The sequence below is a fragment of the Strongylocentrotus purpuratus genome, unplaced genomic scaffold (genome assembly GCF_000002235.5).
Source record: "Strongylocentrotus purpuratus isolate Spur 01 unplaced genomic scaffold, Spur_5.0 spur5_scaffold_7, whole genome shotgun sequence".
In the NCBI taxonomy this organism is placed as follows: Eukaryota; Metazoa; Echinodermata; class Echinoidea; order Camarodonta; family Strongylocentrotidae; genus Strongylocentrotus; species Strongylocentrotus purpuratus.
This window is the reverse complement of record NW_022145613.1, coordinates 2,078,135-2,100,920: the sequence shown is the minus strand read 5'-3', so window position 1 is coordinate 2,100,920 and position 22,786 is coordinate 2,078,135. Positions and strand designations below refer to the sequence as shown.

Below are 22,786 nucleotides of genomic sequence, written 5' to 3'. Positions count from 1 at the left end.
CAAGATATGAAATATTGCTAGCAAAAATGAATAAATGTTGACATATATACAATACAAAGACAGTGGGTTCTCATGCATGGGTATTCGAGTGTTTACCCCAGCAATGAAAGGTGTTGCCAATAAGAATGCGTGGGCTTCACTTTTACGACTGACAGGTCTTATGTAAGGCCTAATAAGATGTTGTATTGCCCTTTGCGAGTCGACTGACCCACAAATCTTGAAATCTACGGTCGGCTTTTAAAAGTTTTTGTTTTTTACCGGTTTTTAGAAAGAAAAAAATGTATTAAATCCTTTTAAACTGAGAAATATCAGGCTAAAGAGGGGGTTTAAAAAAATATATAGAAACAACGACCGACCGACCGATGTTTTTGGCACCTAAAGGGCAATATAACATTTTTCTTTAGGCCTTATGCATTGTATCCTGAAATGTGAAGTTATAAAGGGCAAGTGGGGTTATAGGCCCGAATTCACAAAGGAGGTTTGTCGTCAAACCTCCTTTGTGAATTCGGGGCAATAGGTTGGAAGATGCATCTTTTAGAAGTTGAGTAGATATATTCACCGCAGTATAAATTGGCTCGTTTCATAAAAACAGCACACTTCTTAATATATTAAAATGTCTAGAGACAGGATATATGATTATGATAGCGTTAAAAATGAGTACAATTACATTTCAGGAGGCACGTACAGTTCATTAATTCCCATGATATTTCGGTCATTGTGTCATCTGTCCCCGTTTGTTAGAAATAGGGTATACCTATTACTATACAAAGTTGTTCTGATTCTTTTAAAGGTACTATGTCCCATTTGCAGCCAATATCAAATTCTCTAGAACTTTGCAGGAATTATGAATATATCATGTATGTCCTATCTGTGAAATTTAAACGTTAGCAGTGTCCTACCTAATATTCAAATTATGCAGACACTATTTTCCTACTAAAAGACATTTTCTAGCCCTTTTTTCGTTTTGAGGGAAATTAGTATCATCTTCATGAAATGCCATTGGAATTTCTTTTTCATGTTGGGGTCTGTAAATGGGACATGGTACCTCAAGCTAACTTTAGATGGCTGTGAAAGGGCACATTTTTTGAGCGACGATGGGAAATATAGGTAATTGTGATCAACTTTATTTGGCCTTCAAAACGAACACCATCATCAACATTTAGAACTGATCACATTTAAAAAGGAGTGTTCATCGGCCGGGACAAGGGGTACGTACGTGGCAAAGTAAAGGGGCACTTATCAGAGGTTAATTTATTGAAAGAAAAATGGGCACATAAGTACGGAAAGGGCATCCGATTACAAATGAAAAGATGGACTTCCACGTGTAATCTTTCGGCGATTCGCACCAGCAGGGCTAAAAAAACAAAAAACAAAAACGCTAAAAACACTCTAGAATCTTCCACCCCCGAGAGTCGATCGAGTCATCGTTTAAATCGGCATGGTTTATTTAAGCCGAGTTCAATGAGGACGAGATGAGCCGGGGCTATGCAATGCATGTAATGGATATTTTTCTTTGCTAGGCTAGGCCCTCTTTACATTCATTATAGCTAGAGTAGATCGAGCACAAGTACCACCGGCAGAGCTCAGAGCAAGGATTTCTGTGTACTACAGGTAAAGACTTTGCTAGCTATTCGTGAGATTTTGTTGTTTGTTGGTAGAACAAGTGAAGCACTAAGTTAGCCATGCGAGATCGATCTAATTTTAAAGCAGTATTAATGCTCCTTTGCCTTTGCTTCTTCTGCTGCCGAGTTCGTTACCGGCGCCGCGCCGTCGCGCTAGCGCTAGCCGGTAACGGTATGCTACCGGCCCACACGTCCAGCGCAAGATGCATGCCGACTGACTGCTTACTAAGTCGATGGTATCGACACTTAAAATGCTTGACACTTGTCCATGCTAGAGCCTAGACCATTGTATTGGTAACAATTGCCTTTGTTGTTTTGCATGAAAAGTTGGCAAGGTGATCCATTGTTATTGAGTTTTGGCGGTGGTTGGCCATGAAGTTCAAGTTACATGTTTAAACTTTAATGTTGCAATTGTATGAAGAGAACTGAAATAATAAAGAAAGAAAGAGTGACATGACGAGAAGGCAAGTTGGCTCAGTGGGGAAAGTGTCTGCCTGTCAAACTAAAGATCCTGGGTTCGAATCCCACCCAGGCGGATGACTGAAGCCTGTGACGTGTTGTGTGTTAACGTGCCCCTCCCCTTGTTCATAGACACAGGCTATGTTAAGTGGAAAACACTCCGTCCCTCAAATAGGACATTAAATGGAGGCCCTGTGTAGAGAAGAGTCACTACCTTTGCACGTTAAGAACCAACTGCACTATTCGTATAAGAGTGGGGGGAAACCCCGCCACCCCCCCCCCCCCCCCCCCCCCGGTGTAGTGGTCCACCTGCACACACCCCATAGTATGATAATACTCTGTAAAGTCTTAAAGATCGTCAATACTACTGGGCTGAAGGGATTATATACCCCTTGTAAACATGGGTCAGTTTTTTCAAAATTGTGAAAATGGGCTTTACTATGAGAAAGTCCCCCCAAAATAGGTAGGGGTTTTGAGGCTTGAGCGGCACACCCCCATCCAAACCAAATCTGATTATGTCTGAAAACTTGACAAACAGCTCAATTATATTAATCAGTTAAATAGCTGAAATATTAATTTTTAAATTTTGTTGTTGTCGTTTATACCAGGATTGACTTGGGATTGAAGAATGGGTCTACTGTCCGCAGGTACGCCCCTCACCTGGGAAGAGACGAAGAAGTACACTGATCATGTCCGCAAACATGGTATCCAACAATTCATCAACCTCTACTACAAGCTTAAGGACCGCCCTTGTGATACGCTCAAATGGGGAGATGAGGTAAGTTAATCACAGTTTCTATGGTCACAAAGAACAATCTCAACAGAGTCTCAGCTGTCATTTGGTACTTGGTTGGGTAATCCCTTTGGCAGCTCACTCAGGAAGCTATATTCAATAAATATTTTTTTCTTCTATTGATAATCAAAAGCGTGATGTAAATTCTTGATTACGATATATCCATTGGAAATGCATGCAAATGAGCCTGAGGTTAGTTAATACAATTTCATATGGCTCAAGAACTGTGTCACAAGATAGACTGAGCATTTTACTTCATCTTTACCCCCATTTTACTCCCATGTTGGTTATGCATAGCAGAACAATATAGTTTATACTGCATGGTGCCTGTCATTTAAAATAAAAGGTGCATAATTTATAATCTTGGTTTTCATTTCATTCATTCATCATGAATCGCCCACCATCACTACAACAGTTGTGGTAGCTTTAATAGAATGATGAGGGTATCATATAAAATGTTGTTAGACATATGGGTAACTTAAAGGGATAGTTGAGTTTTGGAATAAAGGGCGCTACACAAAATAATTTGTTTGTGAGATAATGAAAAATGAGTGCCAATTTTGAAAGAGCATACAATTTAAATGACCAAATTATCTTTTTTTGATCAAAACCGGTTCAGAGACGGCTGAATTAACAATAAATAAAACCATTTCTAATATTTGATAATTTCAAACCAGCCGTTGAAAAAATGAGATAGCGCCTTAAAAATGTATGTTTTGTTCCAGCCAATTCTAATGTTAGCATTTTGTTGCCTTTTTTTGTGTCGGTTATAATTCGCACAACCAGCCGGCCCATGTATTGTTATCATTATTAAATTATTAAATTAACTGTCACCATATTTTTTTAAAAGTGGTCCTAAATTGGTATAACCGCAATTAATCTAAATTTCATACATTTTGGATGGTAATATAACCGTCATAGCATATTGTAGGGCATAAAAGGGCACTAGATTACTAGAAATGTCATAAATACGAATAAGAGTAATAACCATGCACTTTGTAGGCGTTTGCAGTCTTAAACAAGAACTCAACTGTCCCTTTAAAGGTACTACATGTATGTCCCATTTGCAGGCCAAAAAAATGAAAAAGTTAAATTCCAACGGCATTTGAAAGACAATTCTAATTTAGAACTTTCCTCAAAAACGAAAGGGCTTGAAAATGGCTTTTAGTGGAAAAATAACGACCTTTAGTTGTTGAATCGTCTTAAGTGGTTGCAATCACCTAAGTAATAGTCTGCTTTTCAGACTCTTTTACTGAATGGTTGTACGTTTTGTGCTGCACAAAGATTCAATCAGTCTAATTTTGGCCATTACAAGTAGTGGGTTATTGATGTAGACAAATGCTCATGTACCTGTTACAGCTCATTTTATTTATAATTACCAAAGAAAAGATGCCAGTCAGTCACTCAATAGTGTCTGACAGTGAAGTCTAGAAGGTTAATGGGTTTCCTTGCATAACTATAATACTAGGGCACTGCTTAAGTTTAAATTTCACAGATAGGACATACATGACATATTCATAGTTCCTGCAAAATTTTACACAATTTGATGTTGGCTGCCAAAGGGACATACCGGTAGTATCTTTAAGGCCTGATTTTGTTCGTAGTGTTTCTGACTTTGTTCAAACATACATCAATATTCTATTGTCAATTATTCAATATTAGGGGGGATTATTTGAAAGTTTCAGACAAAAGGTTTATGGGTTACATACATGTACATGTACCTCTAGGTATTTACAGTGGGATATAAACTAGGGTTTGAATATTGTTTAACTTGTTTTCTTGGTTGTTATTCAGCAAATGAATGTACATCTTTTACCCGGTTATTAGTTTCTGGTGTCAATTTGAATGATAGAGGTATCTTTAATTGTTTGCAGATTGAATACATTGTGGTAAAGCAAGACCATGAGAACAAGAAAGCTAGAGTGTTCTTAGTAGCTGATCGTCTTCTTCCTGTTCTACAAGAGCTTGAAAAGAGTCAACCAAGGTAAGCCTTCACATACCTCACCTACATGTATGTGATCAAACAAAGAAGAGAGAGCTTCATATTTACTGGAGTATGAATTATTGCTATTGTATTGAAAGAAGTAGACAGGCATGATGTTACTTCTCAGTCTAAACTAGATTTTTGTTCTTTCTTAAGTTTCTTTATACTCTTATATACCCACTGTAGAATTCACTTGAATTACTTTTTAGTGACATTGATCAGTTATTACCTGTGTATTTATTGAGTCTCCCATCCTTTGAAGTGTGAAGCCATGCTTCTTTAGTTCACATTTTCCATGCTCTCTGCACATGTGACCGAATTCCCAATCCTTTGTCCCATATCAATCCTCCAGTTTGGGTTTGACAGCCTGTGGGGACTAGACTGGCCTAATAGACTGGCAGAGGTAGGCTCTACTCAAGACATTACGTTACGGAAATGCATATAATTTTCAAATTAGAGTCTGTAACTGTATACCTTAGTTAATAGATATAAAATGTATAAAAACTACTTTTTTGAAAAGTTGTTTGTTTGTTTTTTGGTTGATGTTTTACCAATGTTTTGATTTTGTCCCCCCCCCCCCCCCCCCCCCCCCTTACAGCGAGACAAAGACCACATGGGCACCTGAATATGCCAGTTACATGGTTGAGGGGGTACCAGGCAAGCCATATGGGGGTCTCATGGCCCATTTCAATACTGTAGAAGCCAACATGAAACTCAGGTAAGAGTTATTTATAAAATAGTGCTGTAGAAGGACAGGGAATGCAATTAGCAAGTCAATCAAAATATTGCACAGTATATGCATTATATTTGTGATAATGTTAATACAGACGTTAAAGTTCTTACGTTTATGTATTTCAAGGTTAACGTGAGTTCTAGTAATGACAAAAATCATCGTAAATCATAAAATCAAAGCAAGCCAACTATGGATTGGTGAAGGTACATGTGTACTATTTAACATTTTGCAATTTTGTGAGTTGATAAAGTGGTCAAATCGTTCATTATTATAACATACTGTAGAATGTAGGGAAATAACAACCATGAAAGTTATTTATCCTTCTTCTATTTCTTACAGACGACAACAAGTATTGAGCTTACTAGATGTTGAGCAAGGAGAAACATGCCTTAGTATGACTGTCTTTCCAAGGTAAGAATGACTTGGCATTCATTTTGATAATACGCATTTACATTTTTGTACACAAATTTTCTTTTCCTTTGTTTGATTCGGGTCACATAAGGCAGGGTAGATGCACTAATTGTATTGTGAAATATCTGTGTTTACATGGTCCGAACTCCAAAGTATATGTACATCTTGTGTGCTTTCCTCTCAATTTTATTTACTCATGTAAAGATTGGGACATGAGGAGTTTTGAAGATCAACAGAGACATAGATTAAATGGCAATGATATTTTGCTTATCTTTGTGATAGTCTTACGCATCTAGGGCATCAAGTTTTATCCAAGAAGGCAGTATAAAGAGGAAGAGATTTTAATTTTGTTTAAAGCATTAAAAAACATATATTCTGTATATACCTGTTTCATGTATATCTGCTGTAACCTCACAAGCTTCTTTCCAAAAGTAATGTGATATCTTATTACAATGAAACCTTCTGTAAAGGGTCTTTTTCGGGTGTCTCAGTGACGAAATACCCCCCCCCCCCCTTTTCCCCCTCACTTCCACTAAAATCTCCTGTAATAATTATGAATGATGATGATGATGATGATGCTGGTGTACATGATTTATGGTGGTGGTGTCTATGATGTTAAAGGCTAAGTCCACTCCAAAAATAATGTGCTTATAATAGATGCAGAAAAACGAGAGAAACAGAGCAAACAAATATTGAATAAAATCAGATGACTAATAAGTAAGTTATGAATTCTTGAAAAGTATGAAAAACTATGGAACTTAGAAAATCACTACACAAATTGCCAATTCGGTTATCAGTTTGTGACGTCATGTCCTCACTATTTATCAATTGCTCTAAAATGGTTTAATCCCATTAATTTCCCTTTTTATCCCCCAAAACTTGATTTCCTCATACCTTTCCCCAGGTTATATAATTTTTATCATATTGTATGCATGACATTTCACAAAATCTTTTATGAACTTTCAAGAATTGATACTATTTTCTGAGTATTGGATATTCATAATTATTGATTTTTATATAAATAGTTTATCAAAGTTCACATTTTTCATGATTTAACTGAAAGAAATTACTTTATATTAGTGCATCCACACAAAAACATATTACTATCAATATCAATATCAATATACATGTGTAACTTAGATTCTGGTGTGAGGAAATAAGATTATAAGGGGGTAATTGGGAAATTTGTATTATCAATATCAAGAAAACAATTACGGTAGTGGATAGTGAGGCAATGACGTCACAGACTCATGACTGAGTTGCCAATTTGTCTGGTGATTTTCAAACTTTTTTTATGTCATTCAAAATTCATAACTTCTTATTAGTTACCCGATTTTGCTCAAACTTTTTATGATTGGTTTGTCTGATTTCTCTGCTTCTGTTGAAAGGAATTTATTTTTGGAGTGGCCTTGCCCTGTAAGTACCCTGGTAATTGTAGTAACCTTTTAATCCTAACTATTGATTATGATACCCTAGACATTCCATTCAATTGCTATTCTGCACACATACATGTGTGTACATGCAGTGAACAAGTACCCTCTGTACTCTAGTTGAGACCATGACAGCCATTTGCATACTATGCCATTCACAAAAAAATTGTTTACTCAATTGCTTTGTGACAAGTTTGCATTTGGGATCTGATAGCGTGTTTGGTGGGTAGCAAACATTCATTCCAAGTTTCTCAAATGGCTTACACAACAAATTTATTTTTAACTTCGTAGAGGTTCTATTTAGATTGTTTTTTTTTTTTTTTTTTTTTGTTATTCTTTTATTACATATATATTTTATTGATAAACACACATAAAGAATTTCCTTATTTTGGGGAAATTTATTTTAGATGTAACAAAAATACATAGAGCTGTGATTTTAGTTTTTTTTAATACAAATGTTTTGCAGATTTACCGAACACCGACTGCACTCAGCACTAGCTGAATGTATATAACAAACTGAATACAAATTTTATCAATGGCTTCCACCTTAGAAAGGTCAAGGTTTATGAGCAAATAATTGTATTGAATGTATACACCATGTTGGCCATCAAAGAGCTTGCATACTCTCTACATTTATGCAAGTGCCAAAAGGGTACACACTGTACAAAACATACATGTGAAAGAGGAATGCTTGCACCTGTTATATAGACTTGTTATATCTCCATCATGACATATCCAACTGTCTGACATCCATTTGGGGGAGGGAAATTAATTTGGAGGTGTAGATAGAGGCAGGGGCTAGCTAGGAAATTTGAGAGATACAGACAGATGTATATATAGACAATTGAGGGTATTTGGAAGAGATGAGAGGAATGAAAGAAAGAGAGCAGGAGATATAGATGAGGGAGGAGATTGGGAGAGAGGGAAAGAAGGAGATGGGCAATAGAGAGAGGGGACAATATGGAAGAAAGAGAGACAAAGAGATAGCGAGGGGTAGAGATAGAGAGGGTGAGTGGTAATAGGGAGACATTTTAAGAGAGAAAGAGAAGGAGAGAGAGAGAGAGAGATAAAGAGAAGGAGAGAGATGGAAAGAGAGAGAGAAAGAGATTAGAAATATACAGAATCTGGAGGAGAAAGGAAGATAGGTAAAAAATAGGGATAGTTAGAGATACAGATGCATTAACCCCTATGTACATGTAGCCTGGGCTATTTTGAAACTGCAAAGCCTGAGGGGGGGGGGGGGGGGCTTCTAAGGCCCTCTTGATCTCGAACGTTAAACGGCTAATGGCCGTGAAAATTTGCATGTATGTCAAGTGGAGTGTGTAAAAATACTATTATATGGTAATTTCAATTTTTTGAAAACTTCACTCATTTGCATATTTATGGTAATTTATGCAATTAAGGTCATAAAACTCACATTTTTACCCATAAATCATATATTCTTCATATTTAAATATTTGTTTTCACTACATACAATGTATATTCTTCAAACCATTTGAAATAATAATACCCCCAAAAAATTGAATTAGCCAGGTTATTTCTTATGTTTTCTATTGTTTTGATAATTTGTTATGTATTTCTTTGTTTTTTTAAGTAATTATTTTAATGTTTTTGTTGTTTTATTTCATTTCTAATTATACTCTTAGGCTTGGTTGTCCAGACTTCTCTGTACCTAAATATACTCCAAACCCAACTGATGAGGGTGTCACCAAGTCTATTTTTCTTCCAGATGAAATCATTCATAACTCACATCCAAGGTTCAGGTTTGTGTCTTAAGATCAATAGTGTATTGGTTTCCAACCTTAAAACAAGGGGAGTGTTTCACAAAGACTAAGATCGACTTTTTGTTGGACTTTACTATGGCAGGCCATTCATGCCACTGGTTGCTCTCACCATTATGATCTTTAGATAACATATTTTCCTTCAATAATGAACTATCAAAACATGTAAATTCTGTAGATTTGTGACCTTGATTTGTAAGTCCCTTGAGAGACCAATGCCAGTAAATGGTGAGAGAAAACAGTGGCATGAACGACCTACCATAGTTAAGTCCAACCTAATGTCTATCTTAGTCTTTGTGAAACAGCTCCCTGGTCTTGTGACTTTGTTGTCTGGCTAGCTAACTTCAACATTTTCTCACCAGCTGCTGAACAGGCCTGGTAACTCATCAAAGCACACAGATAATTTTATGATAAACATGTTGATGCCAACAGATGTCAGTTCTTTTCCTTAGAGGGTATTGATTCATTATAATACAATTCATATTACAGTACTCAAGGCAGACATGCTCTTAATTTTTATATATTTTGAAAAGGTACTCTTGTGTGTATTGAAATAATATGATAACATGGGTTAATGTATTTATGTTGTGTTTAGCTTTACCTTCAGCCAAGTGAGTCGCGACTGGTTTGGGTTCCAAGCTACAGCACTACTTGTACTTATGATGTTATGAATGAAACAATTAATAAATTATTATCCACTAGGACCACTAAAACCACTAAAACAGATGAAATTATATGGTTTAAAATCAACATGAAGAACTAAATTAGAAGGTTAAGTGACTTATTTCCACTTTGGTCTATATAACTATATACACAAAATTTGAGCAATTTCTTATACATCTTCTACTGGCTGTATTATGCGAGTCATATGTTTAGCCATACTTAGCATATAGAGGGTGATTACGTGTAAATTCTGGTGTAATTATGATGTAAAGTGTGATTGTAAAAAAAACTACACTTATCAATTCTAGGACATTGACCAAGAACATCAGGAAAAGGAAAGGAGAGAAGGTGGCCATCAATGTACCAAGTAAGTTTACATAACCTGTATGTCTACTGGGAAAATGTTACAATAGACAGTGCTACAATGGCAGACAGTTATTTCATGAGTTTATTCCCAGTTATGTGAATTATGAGGTTCAATAGAAATCCAAATTACCCCCTGATAAATTTGCCAATTGGCAATCGTATTGTAAAAAGGTATATTCACCAAAAAAAAACTAAATTCAAAAATCAAAAAATTTTAACTGTGTTTGTTTCATCTAAAAAAAAGCTATAAAGCTTTTACAGGCCTGATAATTACCTGATTTAAATCAGTTTCTCGATCTTTTTATTTTGTTCCTGATTTTTTTTCTTTCTATTTTCTTCTTCCCTATTTTATCCTGATTTTCCTAATTTTTCCTGATTTTTTCCCAATTTTCTTACTCAAAAGGGGAGGGGGAACATTGTTAGATGCCATTTCCCCCCCCCCCCCCCCCCCGAATCCTTTTTTTTTTCAGTGCTCACTTTCACCCCTGCTTTTATCATCTTAGAATTAATTTTCATAATCAAACTTTTAGGAATCTGAATTTTCCAATGACATCACCAGCAAGATGTGAATTTTTTCATGAGTTACAGTATGTGCATTATAATGTTTTTCTACATGAACTCTGCATCTTGACAATATCTATTTTGTTTAATCCATGAACTTATTTGATCTTTTGATGTAGTTTTCAAAGATACCAACACTCCAAGCCCTTTTATAGAGAAGTTTGACAATGACTACGATGGTGAGTCCGCAAGGGCTGCTAAACCAGACCATATCTACATGGATTGTATGGGATTCGGTATGGGTAACTGCTGCCTCCAGACCACCTTCCAAGCTTGTAACATCACCGAAGGAAGGGCACTCTATGATCAGCTTACACCGCTTACACCAATACTGGTAAGTTGAGCATCGATGTGGCAAGTCGTACATCCATACTAATCTGTCATATACCAATACATATCAGTATGTCTTCCACCAATTAATCTGTCATATACACATCTTCACCAACACTACCTTTTAAGCGTTCTTATTATTAGTTAATCTTTTAGTCATACGCTAATGGGACGGACACAGATATCAGACAATTTTCCACCCATCCATGGACTTGTCTGTGAAATACTCATACAAATCAGTATTACGCTGTGATAATCCAAAGTTTTAATTGTTCAAACTTTGGTATCAAGAGATGCCTTTTTTGTGTAAAATCAAGCAGGGAAAAGAACTTATATTGAAGCAACATAGAACTGCATTGAGAAGATAAAATTTGTTTGTATACTCAACATATCAACATTTCAAGTAAAGTCAGTTTGGTGTGGAGTACATGTATGTATGATTGAAATCCTCTCTGTCTTTTATGTCAGATGGCTCTGAGTGGAGCTTCTCCAGTGTTCCGTGGGTATCTCTCTGATGTAGACTGTCGATGGGACATCATCTCAGGCTCGGTAGATGATAGGACGCGAGAGGAGAGGGGTCTTGAGGTATGTCATTATACAGCGAAACCTGTCTATAAAGATCACCCAAGGGAGACAAGAAAGTTGTCTTTATAGGCAGGTGGTCTTTATGTACAGGTTCCTTTTGTACATGTTTCTATGAGAAACCATATTCAGGGGAAACAAAAAATGTAGTCTTTGTAGACAGGTGGTCACCAAAGCAGGTTTGACTTTACCATTCAGTAGGTAAAAGAAACCTATGAAAATTTAAGAAGCTAAAAGGATAAATTATAAGATAAGAATTATGAGCGAATTCAAGTCTCTTATGACTGCAATAAGTGTGTGCATATTGTTGGTGCTTTTCAGTGGTTGCAGTTTTCTGCAAGGTTGTAAATCTGTTTACGCTTTACTCTTATAAACAACCCTATGTAACAGTCCTTATTTACTACACAATCAAGAATTCAGAGTGGCATATACATGTAGGAAGCTTTCAACAATATGCAGTTTGTTTACTAAAACTCAGGACTGATACTGAATAAATCAGTCAGCTATTGATCATGATGTTACAATGTGCACAGTGAATTCAAGTTCATCTGAAATACAGGCCAAAGAAAACTAGTCAAAACTGAGAACAAATAGTTTTGTAATTACCCAACTGCTAGGAGAGCAAGAACATGTATGCGCTCATGAATAAGCAATAAGGGGAACTACAGCTTGATGTCTTGTCCAAGGGACTTGGTTATTAAGGATGAAATTTCCAAGGGTTTCTAATGTAAAATCTAGAAGAGGATATGAGAGCATTTGGCCTAGCCCACATAGATGCTGAAGACAGGAAGGCGTGGAGAACGGCATAAGGGAAATGTTAACTCTGACCACGCAACGGGGGGGGGGGGGGGGGGGGGGGGGGAGATGCAAAGACATTGATCTACATTTGCTTCACTCAATCCAGGTGATGTTAATGGGTACCTGGCAGGAATTAATTTCTTGAAATGCTGGAGCGCTGTAGTGGCAGCTAGGCGAAAACTGGGGTAATAATAATAAAATTTCTAGATAGACGGGGCTATAGAAATGCCTATAATTATATAATATTGACTGGCCTTGAGGGGTATATCAGAAATATTGACCAAGCTCAGATCATATTGCCCCGAGTCGAAAGACGAGGGCAATATGGTCTTAGCGCGGTCAATATTTCTGATATCCCCCCGAAAGTAAAGCCAGTCAATATTTTTATTGTTATCCAAATCAGACATCTAGAGCAAATACAGACATCCACCATGACAATCTCAAGAACTGAACAAACTTTGTCAAACCAGCACTGTGCATCCAGTGCTTGACACAATTTCGATACACTGCAAACAGTGTGCATTTGGTGTGATTATTACGTCACAATAGAGTGCGCGCAAAGTGCACAGGTTCTCGCACGCATAATAGATGCGCAATGAAAATGACAAAATACGGCGCAGTCAATACAAGATGAGACCGTGTAAAATACCAAGGTATATTTTCACTCGTCTCTACACGCAAAGTCAATACGCGCAGGGAGACCAAGGAAAATACAAAGAATATACCTCTCCATTCCCACTGCTAGTGAAAACTAGGGCAATACGGTTTTGTAAATGACCAGCTCAGATGTCTGATACGGGTAATAATTATTATTATTAATAAATGCTGATAAGGATGATGAACCGCATGGTAACGACTGTGCTGAGTGGTTCCACTGAGCTACATGTATCACTCCTCCCCCTCTTTTTGTTTTAGGAGCTGAAAGAGAATCGTTTCCGGATCCCCAAGTCACGGTACAGCACGGTGGACTGCTACCTCTCACCAGCAGGAGATAGATACAATGATACTGATCTGGTTATAGATGAAGATCTATGTCAAGACATGATCAATGCTGGTATGTGGAATGAACAAATCTAGAGAAAATGACATTCAGTTTACCCCATGCTCTCTCTTCTCTCTCCTCTCTCTCTCTCTCTCTCTCTCTCTCTCTCTCTCTCTCTCTATATATATATTTATCTCTCTCTCTGTAATAAAATATGATTTAACCAAACCAAGTTGTTCAACTGTTGTTCAATCACTACACGTTTACCCTGCTGGATGTGTAATCTGATGTATACAGTGTTATGATTGACTGTTCTTCTTCTGAAAAGTAAACTAAGATTCTCAAATGTGATGGAGTACAATTTTATCAAGATAAACAGTAAAAAAAAGTTACAATACTGTGTAATGTGAAATATCATTTACTACTAATTGTTATTAACATGATGGTATAAGGAAGTCACAGTTTTGGGAAAAGGTTATGGTATTTATTTATAATTTATTACCATGGTTTGCGAGGTTTAGATCAAGTGGTGCTCCAGTTTTTCGAAGTGTTGCTATTTGTAAGCCACTGATATTGTCAGCATTTTTCTACATAACGCCTGTTGTCAACAGCACCTTTTCATGTAGGAATTGATAAAAGGTTGGCCCAACTAGCACAAAGTAGCATATCTTGTCATCATATGTATTCTCTTACTCTGTGATAGGTATTGATAGACAGCTAGCCAGACACGTAGCACATCTGTTCATCAGGGATCCGGTATCACTCTTCGGTGAGAGGATAAATCAGGATGATGCAAATGACTCCGATCATTTTGAGGTAAGAATCGGCATGATCAGATTGATTGATTTCCTTGATTAATTTGTCGAGAACAAGATTTTCGTTAAGACTTCCTTTTCATTGTCACAGTCTTTTGATAAAATGTGTCTCTAAAAACTTTGACATGTCAATGTGCACATAAACATTCCCAGTTGTCAATGAAAATGATTTTGCATCTGCCATGTGTTGCTAATTTTGAGCTTATTGTCCAACAAAAGTTCCAAGCAGCAGTTATGAGTGCTATAACTAAAATGGATAGACACGTTGTGGAATGTTTTTTGCTGTTTCTTCTTATATATGTTTTTGTGGCTTTCATAGGCCATTGCACAATATTTCACAGTATCTCTGTTGAGTTGACCCACTGCTTAAAGCAGATTTGCACTATTTATAGCTACTTGCCCCTCTATAATAATAATAATAATATTTAATTTTTATATAGCGCTTAATACAAATGTCTCTAAGCGCTTTACAAATATACTATTACTTATGTTGATTGAGAGCTGATTTGATGAGATAACCACCTGTCAGTGACCATGCAGGGAGGTCTAATCCCTCCTGGCCAAACTAGTGCAGATAGGCTTTAAGAGAACCAAACAGTTATTGTATTAAGTCTAGGTGTTGACACTATATAATGTGTGTAATTTTGTGTAAACCTTGACAGAACATCCAGTCTACTAACTGGCAGTCGATGAGATTCAAACCACCACCTGTCAACTCTAAGATTGGATGGAGAGTAGAGTTCAGACCTATTGAAGTAAGTGTACCAGTAGTCAAGCATTGTTACACCTGTTTCCTTTGCTGGTTCTGGTAGGCACCCATTCAGGGGGGTGTTTCTCAAAGATTAAGATCGACTTTAAGTTGAACTTAACTATGGCAGGCCGTTCATGCCTTATAGTTCCTATAACCATTCCTTGCATTGGTTTCTCAAGGGACATATAAATTGTTTTCACAAATCTAAAGAATTTTAATTTTTTTTGATGGCTCGTTATTGAAGGAAAAAATAGTATCTAAAGATCATAATTGAGAGACCAATAGTGAGAGCAACCAGTGGCATGAACGGCCTGCCATAGTTTAGTCCAACTTAAAGTCGATCTTGGTCTTTTTGAAACACTCCCCAGGGATATATCTTGGCTGAAGATTGGATGGTGCGCTGGATGTGACCCGGTAGAGAAAGTCTTGTCCGTATGTAATGGACTGGGCCTGGTCTCCATAATATCTAATACCTGAAAGTATAAACACCAAGAATGCCACCAGCGATACCAAAATGATATCTGTCCTTCTCACAAACATGATGAGGAGGTGCACATGAAAAAGAAAAAAACAATAAGCCACAAAATACAGTAATTTGAAGCATTAGTGGGCTGGTTGCAGCTAAGCACGAGTATTTCATTATTACATTTATTTCCACAGACTATATATCAACTTTTATATCCTAAAGTATATATATGTTTGTTGTTTTGTTTTGCTGGGTTTTTTTTTTTTCATTTACCCCTTCAAGGTTTTGAGTTTTCCACTGGGCGACATTTTCCATTAAAAGATAGTAATGATAATAAAGCCCATTTCCATATATTGGATGAGACTATTATCAACATAATTTCATCTAATTGTGTGAATTAAATCTTGCAACTGTCTTCAAAGAAACAATGGGTGCCAATAATCTACAAGATATGTTTCCTTAACACTTTGACGAGTGTGGAATGTTTGCATAATAAACATTTTAAAGTCATTCCTTTCTTTTATCTCTTGTAGGTGCAATTAACAGACTTTGAGAATGCAGCGTACGTTGTATTCCTGGTTCTCTTGACCCGTGCCATCCTGACCTTTAACATCAACTTTCTCATCCCGATCTCAAAGGTAATTCAATTCAGTTTTTTCATTTCAGTTCATCTATTTTCCATCCATTGAAATATATACATATGACATTATAAAGTACAATATAGGAAAATGGAATTTGAGGTCGGTGCGATAAAAACCCTGAGAAACTTTGTTGTGGCACCAACCAATTTACTCTAAAATTAAAACCAAACAATCTAAAAGACAGATTTCAAAGAGACACATGAACAAAGATATGGCAAAAGATGTTTCTTTTTCATATTAGGGCCCTGCAATCATATTATTCCCTTGGCTTTAGTTGAAGCTTATGTTTAAATATGTTTAACCCTAATGAGGCAGGACTATTGTTGGCGATATGAAGATGAAATTGGTACTCTCTCTCACAAATGACTGATGTGATGACAGCCAATGCAGACTCGTAACTAAAATAAAATGGATATTTATCCAAAGACTTTTCACAATAGGCTTTTTCAAATGGGCTTTTGAGTAGAGTACCTGGAGGAATTTTGGATATATAATACCCTTGCATGTAGTGCTGTAAGTCAGACGCTATGTTCGTGTTCGGTTCGGTTCGGCAGAGTTCGGCAATTTTCACCCGAACTTGGTTTGGTTCGGGGTTCGGTAATATAATAGCAAGCAGCGTTATAGCCACAGCGGTCGGCACTGGGCGGGCCGGCCGGACGGGCCCGACCAGCACGACAGACTTCTGCCCACTCCCGCTGAAAAACACTGCTTCCGACCAGCACGAATTTCACATTAAAAAACTGCTCCAAACTTAATTATTTGTGAAGAAAAGTACTACTTACATTCGTATTTCCGTCTTGAATCGTGTTTTATTTGCAATTTTAAAAGAATCATGTTTTCAATTTGTCAATAAATGATATTTTAAAAAGATTTTCCTAGACTGTTGTTGTCTAATGTTAGAGTCATTAAAGCTGCCATCTTGAATAGCGACTCAGGCTCGTCAAATACTGTTTTTTATAAGTGTTTATTTTCAATAGGAAAAATATAAAATCCCTATTTTTCCTGAATAAATAAATATCATACTATGATATATATTTATTTCATTATTTATATTGTAAAATTTGTCCGATATTGTTACAATTATTTTTTTATTTTTTTGTTGTTGAATGGGTTTGAACTAAACTTGTTTTGATCAGCGCCTAGATCATGCACATGTATTCCAGATTCTTGTTTATGGCTTGCGATCGCGACTTAGGAGAGGTCAGGATTTGGGATTTAAATGGCGCCAGTGAAGTCGCGCCCACCACTGGATAGGCATAAATCACAAAGGCGGAAAATGGGAAAAAAAGTAAATATAAATTGAGCAATTATGACATGAAAATTAGGTACAAAATGACAAGTTTATTATGTTTGCGAAAACGTTTACATTTTTCTGCCGAACATCAGAACCAGGCTTTTGCGTTCGGTTCGGTTGGGATGTGCCATGTTCGGCGAACTTCCGTTCAGTTCGGCGGTTTGGCTACAGCACTACTTGCATGCCTAAATCTGTCTCTGTATTAACTGTGAATAATCGTTTACTCTGTCCTTTGCAGGTGGATGAAAACATGGAGAAAGCACAGAAGAGAGATGCAGTACTCAACCAACAGTTCTACTTCAGGAAAGATATTCATTCATGTAAGAGGATACTTTCTACAAAAAAAAATTAATTAAAATGAAAAAAATTGTGAGAAGCATGAATCAGCTAATGCTCTTATCTCATTTGAAATAATGGGGAAAAATATATATGTGACTTTGCAGTATAATTTCAGACATAATTCACAATTTATATTAATAGACATCACTTTTTCTAATGTATTTCATTTGTGAACTCAGAGGAACTAAACAGAAAAGATGGACATGAGCATGGTCTATGATATCGGTAGAACAGGTTACTGAGATTTTCATGTGATGTTTTTTTTTTCTCCATGTTTCCTCATGAGCCAAATAGTTGATTAATATGTTGTGTATTGTAGTATCTCTGTGGATGCAGTCCATCATGGATACATTGGTTGATGCCATGTCAGTCAAGCATTTGGCAAGTTTGGGGATTGTTACTAAAGAGCAAGATTTGTCAAGGAAGAATGGTTTAGTGAAATTATATAAAAACTAGCCTGGTTGTCTGGCTTGAGAACACCAAGACAGGCATTCTCAAGAGTTGAACTGTCTTTGCATGACCCTTCTCTTTGTTAAATCACCAGTCAACGACACTGAGCTGCAGACAGACATCGGCAACTGCAGGGATGCTGAGTACTATGGCAGCATGAGCATCGACACGATCATTAATGGAGGCCCAATGCCTGGATGTGAGGAGGCACGATTCCCTGGTCTGATCCCATTGGTTTATCAGTACATCAATACGGTGGAAGGGGTAGACGTGGACACCAGGTGTACTATATCACATTACCTGAAGCTCATCTCAGACAGAGCTGCAGGTAAGCCTCGGGCTTTATCGTATCCGGACACATACCCCCTGGACAACTACCCCCTGGACAACTAACCCCTGGACAACTACCCCCCAGACAACTACCCCTTAGGATAGTTGTCCCGAGGGTTGTTGTCCTAGAGGATGGTTGTCGTAGGGGGTATTTGTCCGGGGGTAGTTATCCTAGGGGGTAATTGTCTGGGGGGTAGTTGTCCTGGGGGGTAGTTGACCTAGAGAGTGGTTGCCCTAGAGGGTAGTTGTCCTAGGGAGTAGTTGTCCTAGGGGGTAGTTGACTGGGGTGGTTATCTGGGGGTGGATGTCCAGGGAGTAGGTGTCCTAGAACCTCTTTTTATACAATGTGGAAAGGGGGAACTGCATGTGTGAATAGTAGTCTCTCTCTCTCTCTCTCTCTGGGTGACACATCTTTTGGATTTGTTGATTGATGATGCTATTCCACATCTCTATGTTTCACCCCTTCTCTATCAGGACCACTTTGTGATCTATCACCCCTCTTTCCTTAATACACCTCTGCATACCATCCATGGTTCTCTTCTCCATATACAATGTTTTTCTCTTTCCCTTGATCTTTTCTGAGCAGCTGGAAGTTGGTATAGTTTTGAACAGAGACATACTGAAGATTTGTTTTATTGAAAATGAATAACATAATAGAAAAATATGGCCCAGCCAATCATATTTAATGTTGAACAAGAAAAAATAGTGTACACATATAAAAGCTGTTTGTGGTTGCAGTAAGTGAGTATAGAATGGGCACAAGCATGCGTGTACCTCTTAATTTGAAGACCAAGGTAATGTGTGAAGTGCTGGGACTCCCCTGGGAGACATTGTAAATGTATTATTCGTTATATAAATTTGCATTGTGAGACCCATATGCTAATACCCTTAATCTGTTATACCTTGTTAATTGTCTAGTTGATGCTTTTGTAAAAAGATAACTTTAATTAACTTCTAGTCAAGTCTTGATATGAATTTATGTTTTCCCTTTTATGTTCTGTCGTCCATTTTAGGGTGGTTCATGTCTTGCAATGTGAAATTTATAAATCTCTTCTCTTTTTTTGGGGGTGGATGTTGGTCCCCTATAATTAAACATCAGAGGACATAATTATTGCTTTATATCTTTCAGGTCGACTGAAGACCACAGCCCGATGGATCCGTGATTTCATCCACACTCACCCCGACTACAAACATGACTCGGTCGTCTCTGACCTTATCAACTATGACCTGATTAAAGAATGTGACCTCATCACGAGGGGCAAGGTCGAAGCCCCAGATCTCTTTCACACGCAGACATCAAGATCAAGCGACGATATCCCCGAATCCATACAGATTGTTGAAACACAAATAGACACTAACTGATCGACCTATCAAGGACCTGCGTATCTTCCTTTCGTTAAACTTTTATACAAATTATATGTAATGATAGATATATGATTAAATATAGAATATATATGTGTATGTGTGTATATTTTGTTTTATATTCATGACATATCCATAGGGTGAACTTGCATTTACCATTAATCATGATCAACTCAATTGGGGTGTATTATTTCTAATCCTGTACTTTGAGTACAGATTAAGAAAGATTTTATTATGATTATTATTACTTTATATTATCATGTGGAGAGTGATCTCCTGTGTTTCTCTAACTAATCTCCTCTCCCCCCCCCCCCCTACTCAGTAATATTTAGGGTACATGTATGCATGTTCCCTCTTTTTTAAATCACTCCACTATCTCCAGTGTGAAAGTCGATGGCAGGCCGGACTTTGTCGCACAAAAAAGTATCGGTACCCCTTTACCGGAGATTTTGGGAACATGCATGCAGTCCCTTTGACCCTGGAGTGGGGGGGGGGGGCACTAATCTAGAGTCTGCAATATATGTTTAAAGGCCAATCATACTAGTAAAGTGGGGTCTTTGTCTGCCTTTGTATTGCAAGTAAAACTTGTTCATAATCTAATACCTAAGATGTGTGAAGACACCATTTTGATAGACTAGCTGTGTGGATTCCATTTTAACATTCAGCTAATCATTATGGCTACTCACAACAAATGTCATGTCTAACGCTTTTTGAAGAAATATGAGATGGTTATACATGTACATGTATGTTTTGGTCAGCTCACTATTTCAAAGGTCAACAAGGGCAGTGTTTATTTAGACGTTTTGTTACTGTTAGCACATTATTTAGAACAATTTCTACAGGTTTCTTACTTATTTTCCTTTAAAAATCACCCTGTATGTGCATTGCCATAGAGATAATTTAAATTTGTTTCGTCAAGATTCACCACTTCACTCGAAATCAATTGTGATGATTCTGTTTCATTTTTTTGTAGAATTCATTGTCCAACTATTTGTTGATTTTGTGTGCATGACCACAGTAATTTGAATGGATGTAAAGGTAATTTGATCAATGGGCTGAGTTAATTATCCATACAAAAATGTATTTTCATTCCATGCCACCCTGCAATATTCACGCAGCTGTGTATCTGATCATGAACGGTTGTACAACAGCAAATTGAATTTTTTAGTGGTATAAATAGGATAGTTTTATGGAAATGAGGTATTTTGATTATCATAGCGAAGAGCATATTCATGGTAATTGTTTTAGGCTTGGTATGTGGTTGTCTAATGATATTTTAATGGATTGAAATGGGTTATAACAAAATATTGCACAAAATGTTGCAAAATTATTTACTTTACTTGTATCAAAGAGAACTGTTGCTGAGCTAGCGCCATGAGCGTCCCTGGACGATGTGTGCGCTCTATAAGTTTACACTATTATTATTATTATTATTTAGGATCATTTGGATGACAAGGGCAGAGGTCAAATACAACATATATATAGTAGAAATGTTATTTGGGGAATAGTTATTGGTTATAAACACTGTAATTACCAATATATATTTTTTTTTTGTGGGAGGCTCTTTGTCAACCTTGACTAACTCTTATTTGTTAGTCACCTGAGAGGTAATGTATTTACTTTCTGTTTATGTAGTAGAAGGAAATTGTGCCATAAATTTGTTATGCCTATAATTAAAACATTTGCAAAAAATGCATATGGGCCACGACATATGCTAAAAGATTGAATTAAATAATAGAGATTTGTGAGATAAGAATGATTTTAATTAAAACTCAGAAGGTCAAAGATCTGAAATGATGATTTATATAATGATAAATATTTTTTTAATTTCTATATATCAAAGACATGAATTCTTTCACTTGGTAACAGCAGATTGTGTTTTACATGATAGTGATATGAGGTTTAGAAATGTCATATTGCAATTTATAGTGTACCAATCATCTGAAATTATTTTGTTCTGTATGTTTGTCATTTCTAGCCTGATACTATGTTCAAATAAGAGCTTCAAATATTACTTCTCTAAAGGGATTTTATAAGTTTACACACACTCTCAAATAACCTTAGAGCGACTTGTCAGTAGACTACTCGACACACCAGCATGCACTCGCATACATTTGGCCCAGCTACTTTTTTCAGCACACAAGGAATAATCCAACCCCAGAGACCAATTCACCGCAACAGGGTTGAGTGTAGTAAATTTATATTATTGCCTTGCCAAAGAAATGAGTACAGTGGCAGGCAGGTTCAGTACATGTACACATCTATGTATCTCAGGAATGTCTTTTATGTCCTAAATTGGCACCCACAAACGTCCATTCATTCATTGATTGATACACACTGTATATGGTTGTGACATGTACCAGTAATTGAAACAAATGAATATTTTCTTGAACTGTTTTATAATTCATGAAGTACGTATCATGTTCTAACATTTCTATATATAAATTAATGTTGATTATGTAATAATGAATGGTCTATTGGTTGTGTTTTATTTCGAGTATTATGTTGAATAGGTTACTCCTTCAGGGTTTGGTAAATTGCAAGTGTTACGGGATGACACTTCCAGATAATGTTTAATTTTGAATAAGTATATTACATGTATATACATTTTAATGAATATCTACAAATGAGTAATATGATATAAAAACTAATATGAGGTATTTTCAAAACGTTGGGTTTCCTTTCAACCATGCATCAAATTCATGCTATATTGAATTTTATATATGTCTAGGTTTCTTACAGAATGACATAAAAGGTAAGTTTTTGTCATTCTGTAAAAAAACTGTTTAAAATTGATTATTTTCTAAACTTGATGACTGCTTGCCATAGGAAACTCAACTGTG

The 22,786-nt window shown here is 36.6% G+C and overlaps 1 protein-coding gene across 1 annotated transcript; it reads left to right on the top strand.

Moving 5' to 3' along the window:
- The first annotated feature begins 1,505 nt into the window (after positions 1-1,505).
- LOC589474 (glutamate--cysteine ligase catalytic subunit) lies at positions 1,506-22,413 on the top strand. Its single transcript, XM_003723235.3, has 16 exons — positions 1,506-1,611; positions 2,690-2,859; positions 4,749-4,858; positions 5,457-5,576; positions 5,931-6,002; positions 9,079-9,195; positions 10,185-10,243; positions 10,923-11,137; positions 11,602-11,718; positions 13,429-13,567; positions 14,199-14,311; positions 14,973-15,065; positions 16,061-16,165; positions 17,701-17,782; positions 18,346-18,579; positions 19,711-22,413. Exons 2-16 carry the CDS (start codon positions 2,710-2,712, stop codon positions 19,941-19,943), a joined length of 1,959 nt encoding a protein of 652 aa, XP_003723283.1. The 5' UTR covers positions 1,506-1,611; positions 2,690-2,709; the 3' UTR covers positions 19,944-22,413.
- The last annotated feature ends 373 nt before the right edge of the window (positions 22,414-22,786 follow it).

What these genes read in the sequence shown, in the direction of transcription:
- LOC589474 (XM_003723235.3), top strand. Translation starts at nt 2,710, where the DNA reads ATGGGTCTACTGTCCGCAGGTACGCCCCTCACCTGGGAAGAGACGAAG. An exon ending in GAAGCCAACATGAAACTCAG is followed by an intron (nt 5,577 to 5,930) that starts GTAAGAGTTATT and finishes TATTTCTTACAG; the next exon opens with ACGACAACAAGTATTGAGCT. An exon ending in TCAAGACATGATCAATGCTG is followed by an intron (nt 13,568 to 14,198) that starts GTATGTGGAATG and finishes ACTCTGTGATAG; the next exon opens with GTATTGATAGACAGCTAGCC.